At 48.6% G+C, this 27,236-nt stretch overlaps 1 protein-coding gene across 2 annotated transcripts in view; it reads left to right on the top strand.

Moving 5' to 3' along the window:
* LOC129861955 (unconventional myosin-Vc-like) overlaps nt 1-27,236 on the top strand; it is a 47,889-nt gene that overhangs the window by 19,100 nt on the left and 1,553 nt on the right. Inside the window, exons 18-38 of one of the 2 annotated variants that reach the window (XM_055933186.1) lie at nt 117-228; nt 840-1,051; nt 4,511-4,676; nt 5,030-5,176; nt 5,808-6,066; nt 7,195-7,258; nt 8,042-8,222; nt 9,025-9,118; nt 11,716-11,779; nt 12,219-12,299; nt 13,156-13,430; nt 13,962-14,025; nt 17,241-17,391; nt 20,061-20,145; nt 20,243-20,341; nt 21,846-22,000; nt 22,202-22,291; nt 22,468-22,618; nt 23,720-23,907; nt 26,061-26,158; nt 27,018-27,195. In XM_055933186.1, coding sequence (XP_055789161.1) covers nt 117-228; nt 840-1,051; nt 4,511-4,676; nt 5,030-5,176; nt 5,808-6,066; nt 7,195-7,258; nt 8,042-8,222; nt 9,025-9,118; nt 11,716-11,779; nt 12,219-12,299; nt 13,156-13,430; nt 13,962-14,025; nt 17,241-17,391; nt 20,061-20,145; nt 20,243-20,341; nt 21,846-22,000; nt 22,202-22,291; nt 22,468-22,618; nt 23,720-23,907; nt 26,061-26,158; nt 27,018-27,195 — 2,914 coding nt within the window. Of the gene's footprint in view, nt 1-116; nt 229-839; nt 1,052-4,510; nt 4,677-5,029; nt 5,177-5,807; nt 6,067-7,194; nt 7,259-8,041; nt 8,223-9,024; nt 9,119-11,715; nt 11,780-12,218; nt 12,300-13,155; nt 13,431-13,961; nt 14,026-17,240; nt 17,392-20,060; nt 20,146-20,242; nt 20,342-21,621; nt 22,001-22,201; nt 22,292-22,467; nt 22,619-23,719; nt 23,908-26,060; nt 26,159-27,017; nt 27,196-27,236 lie in introns of those variants that run through there. The other variant, XM_055933187.1, reaches the window with a different exon arrangement.

The following is a 27,236-nucleotide window of genomic DNA, read 5'->3' as shown; positions in this document are numbered from 1 at the left end:
ACGATGCTCTTTGTTGATAGTGCTTTTTAGTCCAGGACTTTTTAATCTGTGTCCCGGGAAACAGTCCTTTACAAGCGGAACCTTTGTATTAACTAAACTGTGTTCTGATTTGTCAGGTGGACGTACATAGAGTTCTACAGCCGGTACAGTATACTGATGAGCCAACAGGAAGTGGTTCTCACCGACAAGAAGCAGACTTGTAGGACGGTGCTGCAGAGGCTGATTCAGGTGAGGGTTGAACGTATGCAGTCTCCTTGGTTACTTCTATAGCAATCTTCTGATCTCCTCCCCTGTCTCCTTGGTTACTTCTATAGCACTCTTCTGATCTCCTCCCCTGTCTCCTTGGTTACTTTTATAGCACTCTTCTGATCTCCTCCCCTGTCTCCTTGGTTACTTTTATAGCAATCTTCTGATCTCCTCCCCTGTCTCCTTGGTTACTTCTATAGCAATCTTCTGATCTCCTCCCCTGTCTCCTTGGTTACTTCTATAGCACTCTTCTGATCTCCTCCCCTGTCTCCTTGGTTACTTTTATAGCACTCTTCTGATCTCCTCCCCCGTCTCCTTGGTTACTTCTATAGCACTCTTCTGATCTCCTCCCCCGTCTCCTTGGTTACTTCTATAGCACTCTTCTGATCTGTGCTCTTAACTTTAGAATATTCGTGGAAAGTCTCCCGTTGTCATCGATGAATGATTGTAGGTTTAAAGGCAGAGTTGTGCTTAAAACACAACGCTGAACTGTCTCCTTGGTGAATCTGTTGAGGTGTTTATGTCCAGGTCGATCTGTTCTTTATTTTGGTCCTTTTGCCAACGTGTCTGATGTCACCCACTTTCCCCTCCAGGACTCCAACCAGTACAAGTTTGGCCGGACCAAGATCTTCTTCCGAGCGGGTCAGGTGGCGTACTTGGAGAAGCTGCGATTGGACCGTCTCCGAGGGGCGTGTGTGACCATCCAGAAGCATGTGAGGGGGTGGCGCCACAGGAGGACGTTCCTCCGTATGAGGGAGGCGGCCATCATCCTGCAACAGTACGTCCGCGGACAGAGACGGATACGGTGAGTGTCGTGAATCCACAACAGACAGGCAGACAGGCAGACAGGCAGACAGACAGACAGCTCAACCTTTTCCACATTTTGTTACGTTACAGCCTTATTATAAAATGGGTGAAATTTCATTTTTTTCCCCCTCATCAATCTACACACGACACCCAATAATGACAAAGCAAAAACACATTTTTATACTTTTGCTAATTTATTAAAAATAAAAAACTGATATCACAGTTACATAAGTATTCTGACCTTTTACTCAGTACTTTGTTGAAGAACCTTTGGCAGCGATTACAGCCTCGAGTCTTCTTGGGTATGACGCTACAAGCTTGGCACACCTGTATTTCGGGAGTTTCTCCCATTCTTCTCTGCAGATCCTCTCAAGCTCTGTCAGGTTGGATGGGGAGCGTTGCTGCACAGCTATTTTCAGGTCTCTCCAGAGATGTACGATCGGGTAGAAGTCCGGACTCTGGCTCGGCCATTCAAGGACATTCGAGACTGAAGCCACTCCTGCGTTGTCTTGGCTGTGTGCTCAGGGTCGTTGTACTTTTGGAAGGTGAACCTTCTCCCCGGTCTGAGGGCTCTGGAGCAGGTTTTCATCAAGGATCTCTCTGTGCTTTGCTCTGTTCATCTTTCCCTCGATCCTGCCTAGTCTCCCAGTGCCTGCCACTGAAAAACACCCCCACAGCATGATACTGCCACCACCATGCCTCACCGTAGGGATGGCGCCAGGTTTCCTCCAGACGTGGCGTTTGGCATTCAGGCCAAAGATTTCAATCTTGGTTTCATCAGACCAGATAATCTTGTTTCTCATTATCTGAGAGTCTTTAGGTGCCTGTTGGTAAACTCCAAGCGGGCTGTCATGTGCCTTTTACTGGGGAGTGGCTTCCGTCTGGCTACTCTACCATAAAGGCCTGATTGGTGGAGTGCTGCAGAGATGGTTGTCCTTCTGGAAGGTTCTCCCATCTCCAAAGAGGACCTCTGGAGCTCTGTCAGTGACCATCGGGTTTTTGGTCACCACCCTGACCAGACCCTTTTCCCCCGATTGCTCAGTTTGGCCAGGCGGCCAGCTCTAGGAAGAGTCTTGGTGGTTCCAAACTTCTTCCATTTAAGAATGATGAAGGCCCCTGTGTTCTTGGGGACCTTCAATGCTGCAGGAGTTTTTTTGGTACCCTTCCCCAGATCTGTACCTCAACACAATTGTGTCTCGGAGCTCTACGGACAATTCCTTCGTCCTCATGGCTTTAGTTTTTGCTCTGACATGCACTGTCAATTGTGGGACCTTTTTATATAGACAAATCATGTCCAATCAATTGAATTTACCACAGGTGGACTCCAATCAAGTTGTAGAAAATCTCAAGGATGATCAATGGAAACAGGATGCACCTGAGCTCAATTTCGAGTCTCATAGCAAAGGGTTTGTATGCTTATGTAAATAAGGGTTTTTCTGTTTTTTATTTTTTAGTAAATGTGCGAAAATGTATAACCTGTTTTCACTTTGTGGGGTATTTTTGTGTAGATTGATGAAGGACAAATGTTAATCCACTTTAGAATAATGCTCTAACAACATTTTAGAAAAAGGGAAGGGGTCTGAATACTTTCCGAATACAATGTATGTATCAGATGCTCAACATGCTCTGCTCACACCTACTGTACTGGTACGGTCCTAAACCACACGAAAACAACACTAAACACTATGGAACACAAAGCTTTTTACTATCTTATCCTGGAATATACAAGGTCTGAGGTCATCTGTCTTTGGCCTAAAGAGCAAGAACCCAGACTTCATCAAATAAATTGGAAATACAGTCATCCTACAAGAAACATGGTATAGAGGAGACAGACCCACTGGCTGGCCTCTAGGTTACAGAGAGCTGGCAGTCCCATCCACCAAACTACCAGGTGTGAAATGGGGAAGAGACTCGGGGTGAATGCTAATTTGGTATAGAGCAGACCTAACCCACTCTATTAAATTACTCAAAACAGGAACATTTTACATCTGGTTAGAAAGTATCTCAAGAAAGAAACATTTCCTCATGTGTGCTACCTATATACCCCCAATAGAATCTCCATACTTTAACGATGACAGATTCTCCATCCTCGAGGGGGAGATCAATTATTTCCATGCCCAGGGACATGTACTAGTCTGTGGTGACCTAATTGCCAGAACTGTACAAGAACCTGACACCCACAGGGGGACAAACACCTACCTGGAGGTGACAGTATTCCCTCCCAATTATGCCCCCCGAGACACAACTATGACAAAACAACCAACAAAAATAGATCACAACTCCTGCAGCTCTGTCGCACGTAGTCAATGGTAGGATTCGAGGAAACTCCTATGGTAGGTTCACCAACAGCTCATCCCTTGGCAGTAGTACTGTAGATTACTTTATCAATGACCTCAACTCTGAGTCTCTCAGAGCATTCAGTCAGCCCACTAACACCCCTATCAGATCACAGCTAAATTAGTCTACCTGAACAGAGCAATACTCAATCTTGAGGCATCAAAGCCAAAGGAACTGAATAATATTAAGAAATGCTACTGTATAGTTGGAAGGAATGTAGTGTGGAAACCTACCGAAAAACAATTAGGCAACAACAAATTCAATCCCTTTTAGACAACTTCCTGGACAAAACATTTCACTGTAATAGTGAAGGTGTAAACTTGGCAGTAGAAAGACTAAACCGTGTATTTGACCTTTCAGCTTCCCTGTCAAATCAAAATATTTAAAGCAGACAACCTAAGAAAATTAACAACAATGACAAATGGTTTGATGAATGTAAAAACCTAAGAAAGAAATTGAGAAACCTGTCCAACCAAAAACACAGAACCAGAAAACCTGAGCCTCGGCCTTCACTATGGTGAATCACTAAAACAATACAGAAATACACTACGGAAAAAGAAGGAACAGCACGTCAGAAATCAGCTCAATGTAATTGAAGAATCCATAGAATCTAACCACTTCTGGGAAAATTGGAAAACACTAAACAAACAACAACACGAAGAGTTATCTATCCAAAATGGAGATGTATGGGTAAACCACTTCTCCAATATTTTTGGCTCTATAACAAAGAACAAACAGCAAAAACATATATATGATCAATTACAAATCTTAGAATCAACTATTAAAGATGACCAGAACCCACTGGATTCTCCAATTACATTGAATGAACTACAGGACAAAATATAAACCCTCCAACCCAAAAAGGCCTGTGACGTTGATGGTATCCTCAATGAAATTATAAAATATACAGACTCAGAATCCAAACTCTTTTAACATCATCCTCAGCTCAGTCATCTTCCCCAATATTTGGAACCAAGGACTGATCACCCCAATCCACAAAAGATGGTAGTTATCACATGGTGTTAGCCTCATCTTCTTTTCACCCTTCCTCCTTGGCATTGTGGGAATTTTGAGATCATTATTAGAAGGATCGTGATCGTCTCTCCCCGTCTCTCTCTAGTAAATCGGTGACGGCTGCAGCGTTGAAGCAGGGCTGGGCTGTTGTGGTCATTCAGCGGTATTGGAGAGGTTATTTAACCAGACAGATCTATAGAATTGTCCGGTCCTCCACTATCATCATCCAAGCCTTCACTAGAGGCTGGATCGCCAGGAAACGCTATAAAAAGGTATTGTGCCGTGTCCTATCTGAATAGGTTTCATTTGGCTGTAGCTATCAGCACATTATGGGGGCGGCAGCGTAGCCTAGTGGTTAGAGCATTGGACTAGTAATTGAAAGGTTGCAAGTTCGAATCCACGAGCGGGCCAGGTACAAATCTGTCGTTCTGCCCCCTGAACAAGGCAGTTAACACACTGTTTCCTAGGCCGTCATTGAAAATAAGAATCTGTTATTCACTGACCTGCCTAGTTAAATAAAGGTTAAATAAAAATGATCTACCAACTGAGACCGCATGGGGAATTGGACTAGATGTCTGTGTGCATGTCTGTTTTTATTAATGTGTCTCTGTGTGTAAACTCTCAGATGGTGGAGGTGCAGAAAGCACTAATCTTACAGAAGTATGCTCGGGCATGGCTGGCCAGGAGACGCTTCCAGACCCTGCGTCGCCTGGTACACAACGTGCAGCTCTCCTACAGGTGCCAGCAGCTCCGGAAGAAACTGGAGGATCAGGTTAGAATGTCTCCCCCCCCCCCCCCCTCTTGTTGGAAGAGGTGGGGGGGAGTCTTGTTGGAAGAGGTGGGGGGGAGTCTTGTTGGAAGAGGTGGGGGGGAGTCTTGTTGGAAGAGGTGGGGGGGAGTCTTGTTGGAAGAGGTGGGGGGGAGTCTTGTTGGAAGAGGTGGGGGGGAGTCTTGTTGGAAGAGGTGGGGTTAGTGGGGTGGTGTTAGTGAGGTGGAGTCTATCTTGTGTTGGTGTAACAGAGAACGTACTGTAAACTCACTCCACAGCTAACTTGAAATGTAGCAGATGGAGCCAGCCAACTGGTATCTTTTTGTATAGCTCAATCGGTTCATACGTTGTCAAGCGGGAGGCCACGTGTGTTGGCGAGGTAGAGGACCCTGGTTCAAGCCCGGTCAGAGGCATGTTCAGGGAGGCAGCGCTATATGCTAAGCTAACACACTGATGCCGGTTAGGACCAGGACCTTGTTCTGGTCTCGGTACAACGGGCCTGGGATAAATTTCCTGGTCTGGGTCTTAGTCTCAGCTCATCATCTCTGACTAGACTGTCGGGTTTAGTCACTCAACTCATGTGGTCAAGAAACACCACGGTATAGCATTTCTTTGTTGATGTCTGTCCTTCCAGGGCAAAGAGAACCGTGGGTTGCTCGAGAGGCTGACAAGTCTGGCCGGTGTTCACGCCCAAGGTCTCGACAAGCTGCACGGTCTGGAGGCCCAGCTGGGGAAATCGGCCACTGAGAAGGCTTCGCTAGAGGAGCGAGAGAAGAAGAGCAAGGAGGATGCCGCCAAGACGATCGCCCAGCTTCAACAGGAAAAAGACAGGTTCATCGTGGAAAAGCAGGACTTGGAAAAGAAGCTTGCAGATACAGCAACAGAGATGAAAGGTAAGAGGAAGGAAATGATGGCTCAGATTGTTCTCTTTTTAAACCTCCATTTAAAAAAAAAAGGTGGTCTGTAGTCTAGTTCAGGATTGAAGTGGCGTATATGATCCTGGTCCACCGAACTGGATAAAACCTTTGCTATGGATTAGGATCGGGCGATATTTCGATAGTGTCGGATATCGAAGATAATTAACAGCCCTTGTCGATGGTGAACGACATCGTGATTGTGATATAGCCTATTTTAACTTGACTGGCAGCACGTAGTAAAGAACTTCAATAAACATGTTATAAACTATTTACAGAATGCAAGAGTAGCGCTAAATGTCCAGTCAGAAAACGAAAGAAAAATTCTCTCAATGTCGGATGATCGTGGTCATATAGCGTACACTCTATTTTTAAAAGCCTCATTGTGTATTTTTTCCCCCCCTCCTCCAATTGGATATATGACTTCATGATCAAACAACACATTTATCAGACAGTTTGAAATTATTTTGAAATAAGCTAGTACGTAATAGGCTGACGGTAATAATGACAGGTAGAACAACCAATAGCAAGAGAACAATTGAACAAGCAGTTTTTTTTTTAACAAAGCTTACAGTTGAGCAAAGCTTAGTGTATTTTATTATATATTTTTACCTTTATTTAACAAGGTAGGCTACAACCTACCTACAAATATAGAAGTCTAGACCTACAAATTTGAATAAATATTAATAATCAGCCAGTTGTGGGGGACAGCGGAGTTATGTGCTCTGCAGCCGGGCCCTTGATGATTTTACAACCCATCACACGACACACAGCCAGGGAGGCTTCTTGACTGTCACATGCGCATCGGGACACACACCTGTCTTTCGTGCCACAGCTCCAACAGAGGCGATTAAAAAATGAGTTAGCTCCAAAATATATTTAGTCATGAATCCTCTCGTCCCTTCCGGAGCATGTGAGCTCGAGCTAGCTGTCTTTTTTTAAATTTTAAATTCTTGCCAAAAAAGGTCCGATACCATCTTATATCACCATGTTTTATGGGTACTTGATCACGATTGGACTGAGGTTGACATCACCCAAAACTACTAGTATGGGTCCAGAATATTATCCAGTTATAGTCATTTATACTGTGTTTCACTTCATTTCTAGACAGCTTCGATCAAATCAAGACAACTCTGAAAGAAGATTTGGAACGAGAAGAAAGATTGAGGAAGTAAGAGTTACTTCCTGTACCTATACCTTCTTTTTTATTTATTTTATTTAAAAAAAAACATTTTTACTTCTGAGCCGAGCTAAACCAAGCTAAGCTGTACTGGGCTGGCCTGGTTACTCATCCACCATAGTAGCAGGAACAGTTCTGGACAGAATGGTGTGAAGGGGGAATATCTGAGCCAGTCCAGTATGGGTCAGGTCTAGTCTAATAATGGTCAGGTCCAGTATGGTAATGGTCAGGTCCAGTATGGTAATGGTCAGGTCCAGTCTAGTAATGGTCAGGTCCAGTCTAGTAATGGTCAGGTCCAGTATGGTAATGGTCAGGTCCAGTATGGTAATGGTCAGGTCCAGTCTAGTAATGGTCAGGTCCAGTCTAGTAATGGTCAGGTCCAGTCTAGTAATGGTCAGGTCCAGTCTAGTAATGGTCAGGTCCAGTCTAGTAATGGTCAGGTCCAGTCTAGTAATGGTCAGGTCCAGTCTAGTAATGGTCAGGTCCAGTCTAGTAATGGTCAGGTCCAGTCTAGTAATGGTCAGGTCTAGTCTAGTAATGGTCAGGTCTAGTCTAGTAATGGTCCGGTCTAGTCTAGTAATGGTCCGGTCTAGTCTAGTAATGGTCACGTCCAGTCTAGTAATGGTCAGGTCCAGTCTAGTAATGGTCAGGTCCAGTCTAGTAATGGTTCAGGTCCAGTATGGTTCAGGTCCAGTATGGCTCAGGTCCAGTGTGGTTCAGGTCAGGTCCAGTATTGTGAAAAGGACACAAGATTGATCTAGTTTAGTTTCTCAGGATTGCAGAGAACAACCTTGAGCTGCAGAAGGAGGACCATGAGAAGGAGGTGGAGGTTCTGAGGGAGGAGAACAGGAGATTGAAGGAGGAGAGAGTCCGTCTGCAGAGACAGACGGAGGAGGGGGCGCAGGTCAACACTGATCTACAGGACCAGGTCATACAGCTCACCAAGCACGTCAAGGTGAGGTTCAAAGGTCATTGGTCGTACAGCTCACCAAGCACGTCAAGGTGAGGTTCAAAGGTCATTGGTCGTACAGCTCACCAAGCACGTCAAGGTGAGGTTCAAAGGTCATTGGTCGTACAGCTCACCAAGCACGTCAAGGTGAGGTTCAAAGGTCATTGGTCGTACAGCTCACCAAGCACGTCGAGGTGAGGTTCAAAGATCATTGGTCATACAGCTCACCAAGCACGTTAAGGTGAGGTTGGAGGTCATTGGTCGTACAGCTCACCAAGCACGTCAAGGTGAGGTTCAAAGGTCATTGATCGTACAGCTCACCAAGCACGTCGAGGTGAGGTCATTGGTCGTACAGCTCACCAAGTACGTCGAGGTGAGGTTCAAAGGTCGTACAGCTCACCAAGCACGTCGAGGAGAGGTTCAAAGATCAATGGTCGTACAGCTCACCAAGCACGTCGAGGTGAGGTCATTGGTCGTACAGCTTACCAAGTACGTCGAGGTGAGGTTCAAAGGTCGTACAGCTCACCAAGCACATCGAGGTGAGGTTCAAAGGTCGTACAGCTCACCAAGCACGTTGAGGTGAGGTTCAAAGGTCATTGGTCGTACAGCTCACCAAGCACGTCGAGGTGAGGTCATTGGTCATACAGCTCACCAAGCACGTCGAGGTTTGGTTCAAAGGTCATTGGTCATACAGCTCACCAAGCACGTCAAGGTGAGGTTCAAAGGGTGAAGGATTACTTGACTGATGGATGGATGAATGTATTAATTGTTGGTTGGTTAGTTCATTGATTGATTTTCCTATTCCAAGGTCATACCTGAGTTACGGAAGGATCTTCATAACCTCCAAACCCAGAGAGATGATCTGGACCGGAGAATGAAGGGGCAGTCAGAAGAAGCGATAGGTACAGTAGATCTACTCTGCAGGTTAATTCACACTACTGTGCCCTATACTGGCCTGGCTACCCATCCACCGTAGTTGCTGATGTAGTGGAAAGGACAATGTGAAAAGAAAATATCCGAGCCAGTCCAGTGTGGTTTAGGTCCAGTGTGGTTTAGGTCCAGTGTGGTTTAGGTCCAGTGTGGTTTAGGTCCAGTGTGGTTTAGGTCCAGTGTGGTTTAGGTCCAGTGTGGTTCAGGTCCGGTGCAGTACAGTGTGGTTCAGGTCCGGTGCGGTACAGTGTGGTTCAGGTCCAGTGTGGTTCAGGTCCGGTGCGGTACAGTGTGGTTCAAGTCCGTTCCGGTACAGTGTGGTTCAGGTCCGTTCCGGTACAGTGTGGTTCAGGTCCGTTCCGGTACAGTGTGGTTCAGGTCCGTTCCGGTACAGTGTGGTTCAGGTCCGTTCCGGTACAGTGTGGTTCAGGTCCGTTCCGGTACAGTGTGGTTCAGGTCCGTTCCGGTACAGTGTGGTTCAGGTCCGGTCCGGTACAGGGTGGGTCCGGTCCGGTACAGGGTGGGTCCGGTCCGGTACAGGGTGGGTCCGGTCCGGTATAGGGTGGGTCCGGTCCGGTACAGTGTCGGTCCGGTACAGGGTGGGTCCGGTCCAGTACAGGGTGGGTCCGGTCCGGTCCAGTACAGGGTGGTTCAGGTCCGGTCCAGTGTGGTTCAGTTCCGGTACAGTACAGGGTGGGTCAGGTCCAGTGTGGTTCAGGTCCGGTACAGTACAGGGTGGTTCAGGTCCAGGGTGGTTCAGGGTCCGGTCCAGTACAGTGTGGTTCAGGTCCGGTACAGTACAGGGTGGTTCAGGTCCAGGGTGGTTCAGGGTCCGGTCCAGTACAGGGTGGTTCAGGGTCCGGTCCAGTGTGGTTCAGGGTCCGGTCCAGTACAGGGTGGTTCAGGGTCCGGTCCAGTACAGGGTGGTTCAGGGTCCGGTCCAGTACAGGGTGGTTCAGGTCCAGGGTGGTTCAGGGTCCGGTCCAGTACAGGGTGGTTCAGGGTCCGGTCCAGTGTGGTTCAGGGTCCGGTCCAGTACAGGGTGGTTCAGGGTCCGGTCCAGTACAGGGTGGTTCAGGTCCAGGGTGGTTCAGGGTCCGGTCCAGTACAGGGTGGTTCAGGGTCCGGTCCAGTACAGGGTGGTTCAGGGTCCGGTACAGTACAGGGTGGTTCAGGTCCAGGGTGGTTCAGGTCCGGCCCAGTACAGGGTGGTTCAGGGTCCGGTCCAGTCCAGGGTGGTTCAGGTCCGGCCCAGTCCAGGGTGGTTCAGGTCCGGCCCAGTCCAGGGTGGTTCAGGGTCCGGCCCAGTCCAGGGTGGTTCAGGGTCCGGCCCAGTCCAGGGTGGTTCAGGGTCCGGCCCAGTCCAGGGTGGTTCAGGGTCCGGTCCGGTACAGGGTGGTTCAGGTCCGGCCCGGTCCAGGGTGGTTCAGGGTCCGGTCCAGTACAGGGTGGTTCAGGTCCAGGGTGGTTCAGGGTCCGGTCCAGTACAGGGTGGTTCAGGGTCCGGTCCAGTACAGGGTGGTTCAGGGTCCGGTCCAGTACAGGGTGGTTCAGGGTCCGGTACAGTACAGGGTGGTTCAGGTCCAGGGTGGTTCAGGTCCAGGGTGGTTCAGGTCCAGGGTGGTTCAGGGTCCGGTCCAGTACAGGGTGGTTCAGGTCCGGCCCAGTCCAGGGTGGTTCAGGTCCGGCCCAGTCCAGGGTGGTTCAGGTCCGGCCCAGTCCAGGGTGGTTCAGGTCCGGCCCAGTCCAGGGTGGTTCAGGGTCCGGCCCAGTCCAGGGTGGTTCAGGGTCCGGCCCAGTCCAGGGTGGTTCAGGGTCCGGTCCGGTACAGGGTGGTTCAGGTCCGGCCCGGTCCAGGGTGGTTCAGGGTCCGGCCCGGTCCAGGGTGGTTCAGGTCCAGGGTGGTTCAGGGTCCGGTCCAGTACAGGGTGGTTCAGGGTCCGGCCCGGTCCAGGGTGGTTCAGGGTCCGGTCCAGTACAGGGTGGTTCAGGGTCCGGTCCAGTACAGGGTGGGTCCGGTCCAGTCCAGGGTGGTTCAGGGTCCGGTCCAGTACAGGGTGGTTCAGGGTCCGGTCCAGTACAGGGTGGTTCAGGGTCCGGCCCAGTACAGGGTGGTTCAGGGTCCGGTCCAGTACAGGGTGGTTCAGGGTCCGGTACAGTACAGGGTGGTTCAGGTCCAGGGTGGTTCAGGGTCCGGTCCAGTACAGGGTGGTTCAGGGTCCGGTCCAGTACAGGGTGGTTCAGGGTCCGGTCCAGTACAGGGTGGTTCAGGGTCCGGTCCAGTGTGGTTCAGCGTCCGGTCCAGTACAGGGTGGTTCAGGGTCCGGTCCAGTACAGGGTGGTTCAGGGTCCGGTCCAGTGTGGTTCAGCGTCCGGTCCAGTACAGGGTGGTTCAGGGTCCGGTCCAGTACAGGGTGGTTCAGGGTCCGGTCCAGTGTGGTTCAGGGTCCGGTCCAGTACAGGGTGGTTCAGGGTCCGGTCCAGTACAGGGTGGTTCAGGTCCGGCCCAGTCCAGGGTGGTTCAGGGTCCGACTGTTCAGGTCATGACTGTTTGACTCTTTTCCTACAGCTAAGATGAGTGTGATTACAAGACAACTTCTTGGTGGCGTGATGGAAGAGGAGGTCATTTCCAGGTAGTGTAATTTCTATACTTATGTAACTATATTATTCTCTAGACATATGTAACTATATTATTCTCTAGACATATGTAACTATATTATTCTCTAGACATATGTAACTATATTATTCTCTAGACATATGTAACTATATTATTCTCTAGACATATGTAACTATATTATTCTCTAGACATATGTAACTATATTATTCTCTAGACATATGTAACTATATTATTCTCTAGACATATGTAACTATATTATTCTCTAGACATATGTAACTATATTATTCTCTAGACATATGTAACTATATTATTCTCTAGACATATGTAACTATATTATTCTCTAGACATATGTAACTATATTATTCTCTAGACATATGTAACTATATTATTCTCTAGACATATTTGAGACAATGATGGGTTCAGTCCAGTTTACACACGTTTTTTTTTGTTAAAAGGTTGACCTCCGATGGGCCTGACCAGATATATGAAGCCGGGGATCTGTTGACGGCTTTTGATGGGCTGCAGAAAGCTACCAGGTCTGACACGTTTGGTTCTTCCCATCCACTCTGGATCTCTACATTATCCTGGTCCCAGATCTATTTGTGTTGTCTCCACAAACCCCCTACTGGTCCCAGATCTGTTTGTGTTGTCTCCACAAACCCCCTACTGGTCCCAGATCTGTTTGTGTTGTCTCCACAAACCCCCTACTGGTCCCAGATCTGTTTGTGGTGACTCCACAACCCCTACTGGTCCCAGATCTGTTTGTGCTGTCTCCAAAAAAAACTACTGTATGGTCACTGTCATGATGCTTGCAATCCCAAGGTTGTGGGTTCAATTCCCACAGAGATCACATGTACTAAAAACGTATGCTGGAGGTGGATAAAAGCAGCGTGACATAATGTTATTGCTGCTACTGTAAGGATTCACATTGCCGTTCTGCCCTGATTGTGAGGAATAAATCTTATTGAGGGTCTATAAAATAGACATCTCTATTTCACACGGTGATCATTTGACATCCAAGGCTAGTGAATTAAGGTGGTGTTGTTCGTCTGTCTGACAGACTGACTGTTTGTGACTGACTGTTTGTTTGACTGACTGACTGACTGACTGACTGTTTGTGACTGACTGACTGTTTGTGACTGACTGACTGTTTGTGACTGACTGTTTGGTTTTGACTGACTGTTTGGTTTTGACTGACTGTTTGGTTTTGACTGACTGTTTGGTTTTGACTGACTGTTTGTTTGTGACTGACTGTTTGTTTGTGACTGACTGTTTGTGACTGACTGACTGACTGTTTGTGACTGTTTGTTTGTTTGTGACTGTTTGTTTGTTTGTGACTGTTTGTTTGTTTGTGACTGACTGTTTGTTTGTTTGTGACTTGTTTGTCGGCAGAGTGCTGGAGAGAAAGCAGAAGGAACAGAAGGAGGTCTCCGACAGCCAGATGGAGGGGCTGACGTTCAAGGTGGAACACCTGCAGAACGAAAACAATCAGCTGCAGAAACTGTTCCAGGAGAAAATGTCTGTCAACGACAGCATCGGCCAGGAAGTGACCAGGCTGAACCAGGAAAACATGGTCATACCTGAGCTGAAGCAGACGGTGTCAGAGCTACAACGACATAAACAGGAACTGGAAGACCAACTGGAGGAGCAGGCCAGAGGGATGACAGGTATACACCATCACCACTACACCATCACCACTACACCATCACCACTACACCATCACCACTACACCATCACCACTACACCTCTCACCACTACACCTCTCACCACTACACCTCTCACCACTACACCTCTCACCACTACACCTCTCACCACTACACCTCTCACCACTACACCTCTCACCACTACACCTCTCACCACTACACCTCTCACCACTACACCTCTCACCACTACACCTCTCACCACTACACCTCTCACCACTACACCTCTCACCCTACACCTCTCACCCTACACCTCTCACCACTACACCTCTCACCACTACACCTCTCACCACTACACCTCTCACCACTACACCTCTCACCACTACACCTCTCACCCTACACCTCTCACCCTACACCTCTCACCCTACACCTCTCACCCTACACCTCTCACCCTACACCATCACTTCGGGGTCATTGTTATCCAGTCAACTCAGGAAGTCATTCCAATCATTTATCTCATTTTTTAAAAATGTATTTTTTTCTTCTTTTTTTTGTTAGAAAAAATTGAGGAGATGTCAAAAAAGCTTCAGATGAATGTTGAAGAGGAAGCCTCCCAACGCAGGTACGGTAGTATATCCTCAAGCCCTGAAATCATATAACAATATTCCATTGTCTGCAGATGCTTTTATCCAAAGCGACTTCCAGGACAGTGAGTGCATACATTTACTGTATGTATGCATCTGTATTATATGTGTGTGTGTGTGTATATTATTATTTTTTATTTTATTTTATTTCACCTTTATTTAACCAGGTAGGCTAGTTGAGAACAAGTTCTCATTTGCAACTGCGACCTGGCCAAGATAAAGCATAGCAGTGTGAACAGACAACAACACAGAGTTACACATGGAGTAAACAATAAACAAGTCAATAACATAGTAGAAAAAAAAAGAGAATCTATATACAATGTGTGCAAAAGGCATGAGGTAGGCAATAAATCGAGTAATTACAATTTAGCAGATTAACACTGGAGTGATAAATCATCAGATGATCATGTGCAAGAAGAGATACTGGTGTGCAAAAGAGCAGAAACGTAAATAAATAAAAGCAGTATGGGGGGTGAGGTAGGTAAATTGGGTGGGTAGTTTACAGATGGACTATGTACAGCTGCAGCGATCGGTTAGCTGCTCGGATAGCAGATTTTTAAAGTTGTTGAGGGAGATAAGTCTCCAACTTCAGAGATTTTTGCAATTCGTTCCAGTCGCAGGCAGCAGAGAACTGGAAGGAAAGGCGTCCAAATGAGGTTTTGGCTTTAGGGATGATCAGTGAGATACACCTGCTGGAGCGCGTGCTACGGGTGGGTGTAGCCATCGTGACCAGTGAACTGGGATAAGGCGGCACTTTACCTAGCATAGCCTTGTAGATGACCTGGAGCCAGTGGGTCTGACGACGAACATGTAGCGAGGGCCAGCCGACTAGGGCATACAGGTCGCAGTGGTGGGTCGTATAAGGTGCTTTAGTAACAAAACGGATGGCACTGTGATAAACTGCATCCAGTTTGCTGAGTAGAGTATTGGAAGCTATTTTGTAGATGACATCGCCGAAGTCGAGGATCGGTAGGATAGTCAGTTTTACTAGGGTAAGTTTGGCGGCGTGAGTGAAGGAGGCTTTGTTGCGGAATAGAAAGCCGACTCTAGATTTGATTTTGGATTGGAGATGTTTGATATGAGTCTGGAAGGAGAGTTTGCAGTCTAGCCAGACACCTAGGTACTTATAGATGTCCACATATTCTAGGTCGGAACCGTCCAGGGTGGTGATGCTAGTCGGGCGTGCGGGTGCAGGCAGCGAACGGTTGAAAAGCATGCATTTGGTTTTACTAGCGTTTAAGAGCAGTTGGAGGCCACGGAAGGAGTGTTGTATGGCATTGAAGCTCGTTTGGAGGTTAGATAGCACAGTGTCCAAGGAAGGGCCGGAAGTATACAGAATGGTGTCGTCTGCATAGAGGTGGATCAGGGAATCGCCCGCAGCAAGAGCAACATCATTGATGTATACAGAGAAAAGAGTCGGCCCGAGAATTGAACCCTGTGGTACCCCCATAGAGACTGCCAGAGGACCGGACAACATGCCCTCCGATTTGACACACTGAACTCTGTCTGCAAAGTAGTTGGTGAACCAGGCAAGGCAGTCATTAGAAAAACCGAGGCTACTGAGTCTGCCGATAAGAATATGGTGATTGACAGAGTCGAAAGCCTTGGCCAGGTCGATGAATACGGCTGCACAGTAATGTCTCTTATCGATGGCGGTTATGACATCGTTTAGTACCTTGAGCGTGGCTGAGGTGCACCCGTGACCGGCTCGGAAACCGGATTGCACAGCGGAGAAGGTACGGTGGGATTCGAGATGGTCAGTGATCTGTTTGTTGACTTGGCTTTCGAAGACCTTAGATAGGCAGGGCAGGATGGATATAGGTCTGTAACAGTTTGGGTCCAGGGTGTCTCCCCCTTTGAAGAGGGGGATGACCGCGGCAGCTTTCCAATCCTTGGGGATCTCAGATGATACGAAGGAGAGGTTGAACAGGCTGGTAATAGAAGGTGCGACAATGGCGGCGGACAGTTTCAGAAATAGGGGGTCCAGATTGTCAAGCCCAGCTGATTTGTATGGGTCCAGGTTTTCCAGCTCTTTCAGAACATCTGCTATCTGGATATGGGTAAAGGAGAAGCTGGGGAGGCTTGGGCGAGTAGCAGCGGGGGGGGCGGGGCTGTTGGCCAAGGTTGGAGTCGCCAGGTGGAAGGCATGGCCAGCCATTGAGAAATGTTTGTTGAAGTTTTCGATTATCACGGACTTATCAGTGGTGACCGTGTTACCTAGCCTCAGTGAAGTGGGCAGCTGGGAGGAGGTGCTCTTGTTTTCCATGGACTTTACAGTATCCCAAAACTTTTTGGAGTTAGAGCTACAGGATGCAAATTTCTGCTTGAAAAAGCTGGCCTTTGCTTTCCTGACTGACTGCGTGTATTGGTTCCTGACTTCCCTGAACAGTTGCATATCGCGGGGGCTCTTCGATGCTATTGCAGTTCGCCACAGGATGTTTTTGTGCTGGTCGAGGGCAGTCAGGTCTGGAGTGAACCAAGGGCTATATCTGTTCTTGGTTCTGCATTTTTTGAACGGAGCATGCTTGTCTAATATGGTGAGGAAGTAACTTTTAAAGAATGACCAGGCATCCTCAACTGACGGGATGAGGTCAATATCCTTCCAGGGTACCCGGGCCAGGTCGATTAGAAAGGCCTGCTCGCAGAAGTGTTTTAGGGAGCGTTTGACAGTGATGAGGGGTGGTCGTTTGGCCGCGGACCCGTGGCGGATACAGGCAATGAGGCAGTGATCGCTGAGATCTTGATTGAAGACAGCAGAGGTGTATTTGGAGGGCAAGTTGGTCAGGATAATGTCTATTAGGGTGCCCATGTTTACGGATTTAGGGTTGTACCTGGTGGGTTCCTTGATGATTTGAGTGAGATTGAGGGCATCAAGCTTAGATTGTAGGACTGCCGGGGTGTTAAGCATATCCCAGTTTAGGTCACCTAACAGAACAAACTCTGAAGCTAGATGGGGAGCGATCAATTCACAGATGGTGTCCAGGGCACAGCTGGGAGCTGAGGGGGGTCGGTAGCAGGCGGCAACAGTGAGAGACTTATTTCTGGAGAGATTAATGAACCCAACGGGAATTGAACCCGCAACCCCTATCTCGACATGCTAGCACCACACTCTTACCAACCGAACCACACAAGACCACAATCAAGCCGTCATTACTATTCTGATCACAACTGACCCCCTAACCTCTGTGTTCAGGCTGTTGGAGCAGCAGGTGGAGCGGGAGAAGGAGGAGGTGGAGAGGAAGGTGGAGGAGCTGGAGGAGGTGCTCAGGAGACAGAAGAACACCGAGACCGAGGCTAAGACCAGATTCACTCAGGAGGCATCACGACTCACTGCAGAGAACATGGTGTGTTGGGGGGACTGTGTGACTGACTGTCTGTGTGTGTGTGTGACTGACTGTCTGTGTGTGTGTGTGTGACTGACTGTCTGTGTGTGTGTGTGTGACTGACTGTCTGTGTGTGTGTGTGTGACTGACTGTCTGTGTGTGTGTGTGTGACTGACTGTCTGTGTGTGTGTGTGTGACTGACTGTCTGTGTGTGTGTGTGTGACTGACTGTCTGTGTGTGTGTGACTGACTGTCTGTGTGTGTGTGTGACTGACTGTGTGTGTGACTGACTGTCTGTGTGTGTGTGTGACTGACTGTCTGTGTGTGTGTGTGACTGACTGTCTGTGTGTGTGTGTGACTGACTGTCTGTGTCTGTGTGTGACTGACTGTCTGTGTCTGTGTGACTGACTGTCTGTGTGTGTGTGTGTGTGACTGACTGTCTGTGTGTGTGTGTGACTGACTGTCTGTGTGTGTGTGACTGACTGTCTGTGTGTGTGTGTGACTGACTGACTGTGTGTGTGTGACTGACTGACTGTGTGTGTGTGACTGACTGACTGTCTGTGTGTGTGTGTGACTGTCTGTCTGTCTGTGTGTGTGACTGACTGTCTGTCTGTCTGTGTGTGACTGACTGTCTGTCTGTCTGTGTGTGTGACTGACTGTCTGTGTGTGTGTGTGACTGACTGTCTGTGTGTGTGACTGACTGTCTGTGTCTGTGTGTGACTGACTGTCTGTGTCTGTGTGTGACTGACTGTCTGTGTCTGTGTGTGACTGACTGTCTGTGTCTGTGTGTGACTGACTGTCTGTGTCTGTGTGTGACTGACTGTCTGTGTGTGTGTGTGTGTGTGTGTGTGTGACTGACTGTCTGTGTGTGTGTGACTGACTGTCTGTGTGTGTGTGACTGACTGTCTGTGTGTGTGTGTGACTGACTGACTGTGTGTGTGACTGACTGACTGACTGTGTGTGTGTGTGACTGTCTGTCTGTGTGTGTGTGACTGTCTGTCTGTGTGTGTGTGACTGTCTGTCTGTGTGTGTGTGACTGTCTGTCTGTGTGTGTGTGAATCGGTCTGTGTGTGTGTGTGACTGTCTGTCTGTGTGTGTGTGTGACTGTCTGTCTGTGTGTGTGTGTGACTGTCTGTCTGTCTGTGTGTGTGTGTGACTGTCTGTCTGTCTGTCTGTGTGTGACTGTCTGTCTGTCTGTGTGTGTGACTGTCTGTCTGTCTGTCTGTGTGTGTGACTGTCTGTCTGTCTGTCTGTGTGACTGACTGACTGTCTGTGTGTGTGACTGACTGTCTGTGTGTGTGTGACTGACTGTCTGTGTGTGACTGACTGACTGTCTGTCTGTGTGTGACTGACTGACTGTCTGTCTGTGTGTGACTGACTGACTGACTGACTGACTGCTTGTTTGTGACTGACTGCTTGTTTGTGACTGACTGCTTGTTTCTGACTGACTGACTGACTGCTTGTTTGTGACTGACTGACTGCTTGTTTGTGACTGACTGACTGACTGCTTGTTTGTGACTGACTGACTGCTTGTTTGTGACTGACTGACTGACTGCTTGTTTGTGACTGACTGACTGACTGCTTGTTTGTGACTGACTGACTGACTGCTTGTTTGTGACTGACTGACTGACTGCTTGTTTGTGACTGACTGACTGCTTGTTTGTGACTGACTGACTGCTTGTTTGTGACTGACTGACTGACTGACTGCTTGTTTGTGACTGACTGACTGCTTGTTTGTGACTGACTGACTGACTGCTTGTTTGTGACTGACTGACTGCTTGTTTGTGACTGACTGACTGACTGCTTGTTTGTGACTGACTGACTGACTGCTTGTTTGTGACTGACTGACTGACTGCTTGTTTGTGACTGACTGACTGACTGCTTGTTTGTGACTGACTGACTGACTGCTTGTTTGTGACTGACTGACTGACTGCTTGTTTGTGACTGACTGACTGACTGCTTGTTTGTGACTGACTGACTGACTGCTTGTTTGTGACTGACTGACTGACTGCTTGTTTGTGACTGACTGACTGCTTGTTTGTGACTGACTGACTGACTGCTTGTTTGTGACTGACTGACTGACTGCTTGTTTGTGACTGACTGACTGACTGCTTGTTTGTGACTGACTGACTGACTGCTTGTTTGTGACTGACTGACTGACTGACTGCTTGTTTGTGACTGACTGACTGACTGACTGCTTGTTTGTGACTGACTGACTGACTGACTGCTTGTTTGTGACTGACTGACTGACTGACTGCTTGTTTGACTGACTGACTGACTGACTGACTGACTGCTTGTTTGACTGACTGACTGACTGACTGACTGACTGACTGCTTGTTTGACTGACTGACTGACTGACTGACTGCTTGTTTGACTGACTGACTGACTGACTGACTGCTTGTTTGACTGACTGACTGACTGCTTGTTTGTGACTGACTGACTGACTGACTGCTTGTTTGTGACTGACTGACTGACTGCTTGTTTGTGACTGACTGACTGACTGACTGCTTGTTTGTGACTGACTGACTGCTTGTTTGTGACTGACTGACTGCTTGTTTGTGACTGACTGACTGCTTGTTTGTGACTGACTGACTGCTTGTTTGTGACTGACTGACTGCTTGTTTGTGACTGACTGTTTGTGACTGACTGTGTGTGTAAGTCACTCCTTGTGATACTTACATTTTATTGCAGGACTTTGAAGAACAACTCGACATGAAGGATCGGTTGATAAGGAAGCTACAAAATAAAATGAAGAGTCTTCAAACATCCGAGAAAGGTAACATGATTATGCACTGACAAAGTAAACTTCTGGTACATTCTATCACATTTGATATTCGGCTCATTTCCTGTTTTTGGGGGGGTTTCTTCCTCAGCCAATCAAACGCCAGCGCCCACTATTCCCAAAGAATACCTCGGGATGTTGGAGTACAAGAGGGAGGATGAACCCAAGCTCATTCAATACATAATTCTGGGTAATGAACACATCACCATTCTGGGTAACGAACAACGTCACCGTTCTGGGTAACGAACAACGTCACCGTTCTGGGTAACGAACACATCACCGTTCTGGGTAACGAACACATCACCGTTCTGGGTAACGAACACATTACCGTTCTGGGTAACGAACAACGTCACCGTTCTGGGTAACGAACAACGTCACCGTTCTGGGTAACGAACAACGTCACCGTTCTGGGTAACGAACAACGTCACCGTTCTGGGTAACGAACAACGTCACCGTTCTGGGTAACGAACAACGTCACCGTTCTGGGTAACGAACAACGTCACCGTTCTGGGTAACGAACAACGTCACCGTTCTGGGTAACGAACAACGTCACCGTTCTGGGTAACGAACAACGTCACCGTTCTGGGTGACGAACAACGTCACCGTTCTGGGTGACGAACAACGTCACCGTTCTGGCGAACGAACAACGTCACCGTTCTGGCGAACGAACAACGTCACCGTTCTGGCGAACGAACAACGTCACCGTTCTGGCGAACGAACAACGCCACCGTTCTGGGTAACGAACAACGCCACCGTTCTGGGTAACGAACAACGTCACCGTTCTGGGTAACGAACAACGCCACCGTTCTGGGTAACGAACAGCGCCACCGTTCTGGCGAACGAACAACGTCACCGTTCTGGGTGACGAACAACGTCACCGTTCTGGGTGACGAACAACGTCACCGTTCTGGCGAACGAACAACGTCACCGTTCTGGGTGACGAACAACGTCACCGTTCTGGGTGACGAACAACGTCACCGTTCTGGCGAACGAACAACGTCACCGTTCTGGGTGACGAACAACGTCACCGTTCTGGGTGACGAACAACGTCACCGTTCTGGGTGACGAACAACGTCACCGTTCTGGGTGACGAACAACGTCACCGTTCTGGCGAACGAACCGCGTCACCGTTCTTGTTGGAGTTGACACTGTTTTTTATAGTATCACATGACCACACAGGTCTACATGGCCTAAGAAAATAGATCACACGAACCTGAGAGGATGAACTAACAACTAGTTCTCACTATGAAAGTGTGACATCTCAAACAACAGCAGCAGTATACAGAGTTTAGCTCATGTCTGTAACTGGGTTGTGTTCATTAGGCATCAAATGGAAGAAAGACTGAAACCGGGAGGGACTACCTGCACTTGTCCAATAAGGAATACCCTTTGTTTTAAATGATTAGATTTATTTTTTTGCAAAAGCTTTCCGTTGTGTGTCCTACTTAACACCACTCGGCTCTCTGTCAGACCTGAAACCCAGGGGTGTAGTGGTCAACATGATCCCCAACATGGCCGCCCAGCTTCTCTTCATGTGTATCCGTTAATCTGGCCCATGTTTGTAACTGTCCTATGTTTGCAGACCTGAAACCCAGGGGTGTAGTGGTCAACATGATCCCCAACATGGCCGCCCAGCTTCTCTTCATGTGTATCCGTTAATCTGGCCCATGTTTGTAACTGTCCTATGTTTGCAGACCTGAAACCCAGGGGTGTAGTGGTCAACATGATCCCCAACATGGCCGCCCAGCTTCTCTTCATGTGTGTCCGCCACGCTGACTACCTCAACGACGGAGCCAAGCTCAAGTCTCTCATGAACGCCATAATCAGCGGTGTTAAGAAGGTCATCACGGTAAGCTGAGTCGGTTCCTGTTCTGCATTTCATAGTTCTTCATACGACACTGGAAAAGAAACTCATAACAGGCCCACTCACTATAAGCTCTTCTTCTTTTGTCCCTGGCGGGAATGAATGACATTGTTTACATTCAAATGCAGATGTTCTCAGGATTTTTGTTGTTTTTTATGTTGTTGTCATTTGTTTACCTTTTCTCAGGATCACCAAGCAGACTTTGAATTGCTGTCATTCTGGCTCTCCAACATGTACCACATGTTGAACTGTCTGAAGCAGTACAGTGGAGAGGAGGTAGGATTATCCCCTACCATTTTTTTGTTTATACTGCACACCATCAGGGATTCTATCCACAGAGAATGTACCAGTCCATATGTTGTTTCATATAGCATAGTAATACTCTGAACGAAAGATCTGTTATTATTATAATAAAATCGTTTCATTTTTTATCCTAACATTTTTTTCCACAGGAGTTTATGAAACAGAACAGTCCGCGTCAGAATAAGAACTGCTTGCAGAACTTTGACTTGTCTGAACACAGACAGATCTTCAGTGATCTGGCCATCCGTATCTATCACCACTTTATATCTGTCATGGAGAAGACCCTTACACCTATGATCGGTAGGTTACTCTCATAACATAACACGATGTGCAGTACCAGTCAAAAAACGTTTCGACACACCTACTCATTCCCGGGGATTTTTTTTTCTTTCTTTTTCTACTATTTTCTACATTGTAGATTAATAGGGAAGACATCAACACTATGAAATAACACATATGGAATCATGTAGTAACCAAAAAAGTGTTAAACAAATCAAAATTTATTTTAGATTCTTCAAAGTAGCCACCCTTTGCCTTGATGACAGCTTTGCAATTTTGGCATTCCTACAGGTAGTAGGAAGGGGGTTTGTCCCACTAAGCGCAAACCAGATGGGATGGCGTATCGCTGCAGAATGCTGTCGTAGCCATGCTGGTTAAGTGTGCCTTGAATTCTAAATAAATCACTGAGTGTCGCCAGCAAAGCACCATCACACCTCCTCCTCCATGCTTCACGGTGGGAACCACACATGCAGAGATCATCCGTTCACCTACTCTGCGTCTCACAAAGACATGGCGGTTGGGTCCAAAAATCTCTAATTTGGACTCATCAGACCGATTTCCACCGGTCTAATGTCCATTGCTCGTGTTTCTTGGCCCAAGCAAGTCTCTTCTTCTTATTGGTGTCCTTTAGTAGTGGTTTCTTTGCAGCAATTTGACCATGAAGGCCTGATTCACTCAGTCTCCTCTGAACAGTTGAAAGAAATTCCACAAATTAATTTTTAACAAGGCACACCTGTTCATTTAAATGTATTCCAGGTGACTACCTCATGAAGCTGGTTGAGAGAATGCCAAGAGTGTGCAAAGCTGTCATCAAGGCAAAGGGTGGCAACTTTGAAGAATCTAAGATATATTTTGATTTATTTAACACTTTTTTTGGTTACTACATGATTCCATATGTGTTATTTCATAGTTTTGATGTCTTCACTATTATTCTACAACGTAGAATGGTACTGTACGTTCATATGATACATACATTGGTAGTCACTTTCCATTAAATATTTGTAGAAATCCAAGAAAGTATTGTTTATATAAAGGTTAAAAAGGGCAATAAAGGTTTTCTTTCATTCACACATGCATACAGTACCTGTTCTACGTAAAGAGTGCGTGGTCTGTTTCCTCCAGTTCCTGGTATGCTGGAGCATGAGAGTCTCCAGGGAATCTCTAGTATGAAGCCTACAGGCTTCCGTAAGCGATCCAGCAGTATCTATGAGGACCAGGAGGTCTACACCATCTCTTCTCTCCTCCAGCAGCTCAGTCTGTACCACAGCACTATGAGTCAGCACGGCATGGAGGAGGGGCTGGTCAGACAGGTAGGAGATGGGGGGGGGGGTCAGACAGGTAGGAGATGAGGGGGGGGGGGTCTGACAGGTAGGAGATGGGGGGGGGTCTGACAGGTAGGAGATGGGGGGGGGGGGGGTCTGACAGGTAGGAGATGTGGGGGGGGGTCTGACAGGTAGGAGATGTGGGGGGGGGTCTGACAGGTAGGAGATGTGGGGGGGGGGTCAGACAGGTAGGAGATGGGGTGGGGGGGGGGTCAGACAGGTAGGAGACGGGTGGGGGGGGTCAGACAGGTAGGAGATGGGTTGGGGGGGTCAGACAGGTAGGAGATGGGGGTCAGACAGGTAGGAGATGGGGGTCAGACAGGTAGGAGTTGGGGGGGTCAGACAGGTAGGAGTTGGGGGGGTCAGACAGGTAGGAGTTGGGGGGGTCAGACAGGTAGGAGTTGGAGGGGTCAGACAGGTAGGAGTTGGGGGGGTCAGACAGGTAGGAGTTGGGGGGGTCAGACAGGTAGGAGTTGGGGGGGTCAGACAGGTAGGAGTTGGGGGGGTCAGACAGGTAGGAGTTGGGGGGGTCAGACAGGTAGGAGTTGGGGGGGTCAGACAGGTAGGAGTTGGGGGGGGTCAGACAGGTAGGAGTTGGGGGGGTCAGACAGGTAGGAGATGGGGGGGTCAGACAGGTAGGAGATGGGGGGGTCAGACAGGTAGGAGATGGGGGGGTAGGAGATGGGGGGGTAGGAGATGGGGGGGTAGGAGATGGGGGGGTAGGAGATGGGGGGGTCAGACAGGTAGGAGTTGGGGGGGGTCAGACAGGTAGGAGTTGGGGGGGTCAGACAGGTAGGAGTTGGGGGGGTCAGACAGGTAGGAGTTGGGGGGGTCAGACAGGTAGGAGTTGGGGGGGTCAGACAGGTAGGAGATGGGGGGGTCAGACAGGTAGGAGATGGGGGGGTAGGAGATGGGGGGGTAGGAGATGGGGGGGTAGGAGATGGGGGGGTAGGAGATGGGGGGGTAGGAGATGGGGGGGTAGGAGTTGGGGGGGGTCAGACAGGTAGGAGTTGGGGGGGGGGTCAGACAGGTAGGAGTTGGGGGGGGGTCAGACAGGTAGGAGTTGGGGGGGGGTCAGACAGGTAGGAGTTGGGGGGGGGGTCAGACAGGTAGGAGTTGGGGGGGGGGTCAGACAGGTAGGAGATGGGGGGGGGGTCAGACAGGTAGGAGATGGGGGGGGGGGGGTCAGACAGGTAGGAGATGGGGGGGGGGGGGTCAGACAGGTAGGAGATGGGGGGGGGGGGGGGTCAGACAGGTAGGAGATGGGGGGGGGGGGGGTCAGACAGGTAGGAGATGGGGGGGGGGGGGTCAGACAGGTAGGAGATGGGGGGGGGTCAGACAGGTAGGAGATGGGGGGGGTCAGACAGGTAGGAGATGGGGGGGGGGTCAGACAGGTAGGAGATGGGGGGGGGGGGTCAGACAGGTAGGAGATGGGGGGGGGGTCAGACAGGTAGGAGATGGGGGGGGTCAGACAGGTAGGAGATGGGGGGGGTCAGACAGGTAGGAGATGGGGGGGTCAACATCTACCTGTGTTTGTGTCTGACCCCGTGTTGTCCCAACATCTACCTGTGTTTGTGTCTGACCCCGTGTTGTCCCAACATCTACCTGTGTTTGTGTCTGACCCCGTGTTGTCCCAACATCTACCTGTGTTTGTGTCTGACCCCGTGTTGTCCCAACATCTACCTGTGTTTGTGTCTGACCCCGTGTTGTCCCAACATCTACCTGTGTTTGTGTCTGACCCCGTGTTGTCCCAACATCTACCTGTGTTTGTGTCTGACCCCGTGTTGTCCCAACATCTACCTGTGTTTGTGTCTGACCCCGTGTTGTCCCAACATCTACCTGTGTTTGTGTCTGACCCCGTGTTGTCCCAACATCTACCTGTGTTTGTGTCTGACCCCGTGTTGTCCCAACATCTACCTGTGTTTGTGTCTGACCCCGTGTTGTCCCAACATCTACCTGTGTTTGTGTCTGACCCCGTGTTGTCCCAACATCTACCTGTGTTTGTGTCTGACCCTGTGTTTGTGTCTGACCCTGTGTTTGTGTCTGACCCTGTGTTGTCCCAACATCTACCTGTGTTTGTGTCTGACCCTGTGTTTGTGTCTGACCCTGTGTTTGTGTCTGACCCTGTGTTGTCCCAACAGGCTGTGAAACAGACTTTCTTCCTGGTGGGTGCGGCCACACTCAACAACATCCTGCTACGCAAAGACATGTGCTCCTGTAGGAAGGGCATGCAGATCAGGTAGGTGTGTGTGATGAACAAGACGAAACAGAGGAAGAGATGGAAAGTTAAATCCTCCCCAGCAAACAGTGAAAGTTCCTACAACGTATGTTAAACGTAGCAACATGTTTCAGGTACCTGTCTGTATGTTGCCGTGGGTAACGTAGCAACATGTTTCAGGTACCTGTCTGTATGTTGCCGTGGGTAACGTAGCAGCATGTTTCAGGTACCTGTCTGTATGTTGCCGTAGGTAACGTAGCAACATGTTTCAGGTACCTGTCTGTATGTTGCCGTAGGTAACGTAGCAACATGTTTCAGGTACCTGTCTGTATGTTGCCGTAGGTAACGTAGCAGCATGTTTCAGGTACCTGTCTGTATGTTGCCGTAGGTAACGTAGCAACATGTTTCAGGTACCTGTCTGTATGTTGCCGTAGGTAACGTAGCAACATGTTTCAGGTACCTGTCTGTATGTTGCCGTAGGTAACGTAGCAACATGTTTCAGGTACCTGTCTGTATGTTGCCGTGGGTAACGTAGCAGCATGTTTCAGGTACCTGTCTGTATGTTGCCGTGGGTAACGTAGCAGCATGTTTCAGGTACCTGTCTGTATGTTGCCGTGGGTAACGTAGCAGCATGTTTCAGGTACCTGTCTGTATGTTGCCGTAGGTAACGTAGCAGCATGTTTCAGGTACCTGTCTGTATGTTGCCTCAGGTAACGTAGCAACATGTTTCAGGTACCTGTCTGTATGTTGCCGTAGGTAACGTAGCAGCATGTTTTCGGGTGTAACATCAGTTACCTGTTTGTTTTCCAGGTGATTGGAACCAGCGACCTTTCGTTTACTGTCCGAACGCTCCTTAACCGCTAGGCTACCTGTTTTGCAGGTGTAACATCAGTTACCTGGAGGAGTGGCTGAAGGAGAAGGACCTCGTGCAGGGTACCAGTGCCATGGAAACTCTGAAGCCTCTGTGTCAGGCTGCCTGGCTGCTGCAGGTCAACAAGACCACTGATGACGACGCCAAGGAAATCATAGAACAATGCTCTGAACTCAACACTGTACAGGTACTGAAGGATGATGTACTACAAGGGTTCCTCAACTGGCG

Source organism: Salvelinus fontinalis, chromosome 9 (genome assembly GCF_029448725.1).
Source record: "Salvelinus fontinalis isolate EN_2023a chromosome 9, ASM2944872v1, whole genome shotgun sequence".
NCBI classification, from domain to species: Eukaryota; Metazoa; Chordata; class Actinopteri; order Salmoniformes; family Salmonidae; genus Salvelinus; species Salvelinus fontinalis.
Note: the sequence above shows the minus strand (reverse complement) of the source record. Positions and strands in the feature narration are given on the sequence as shown.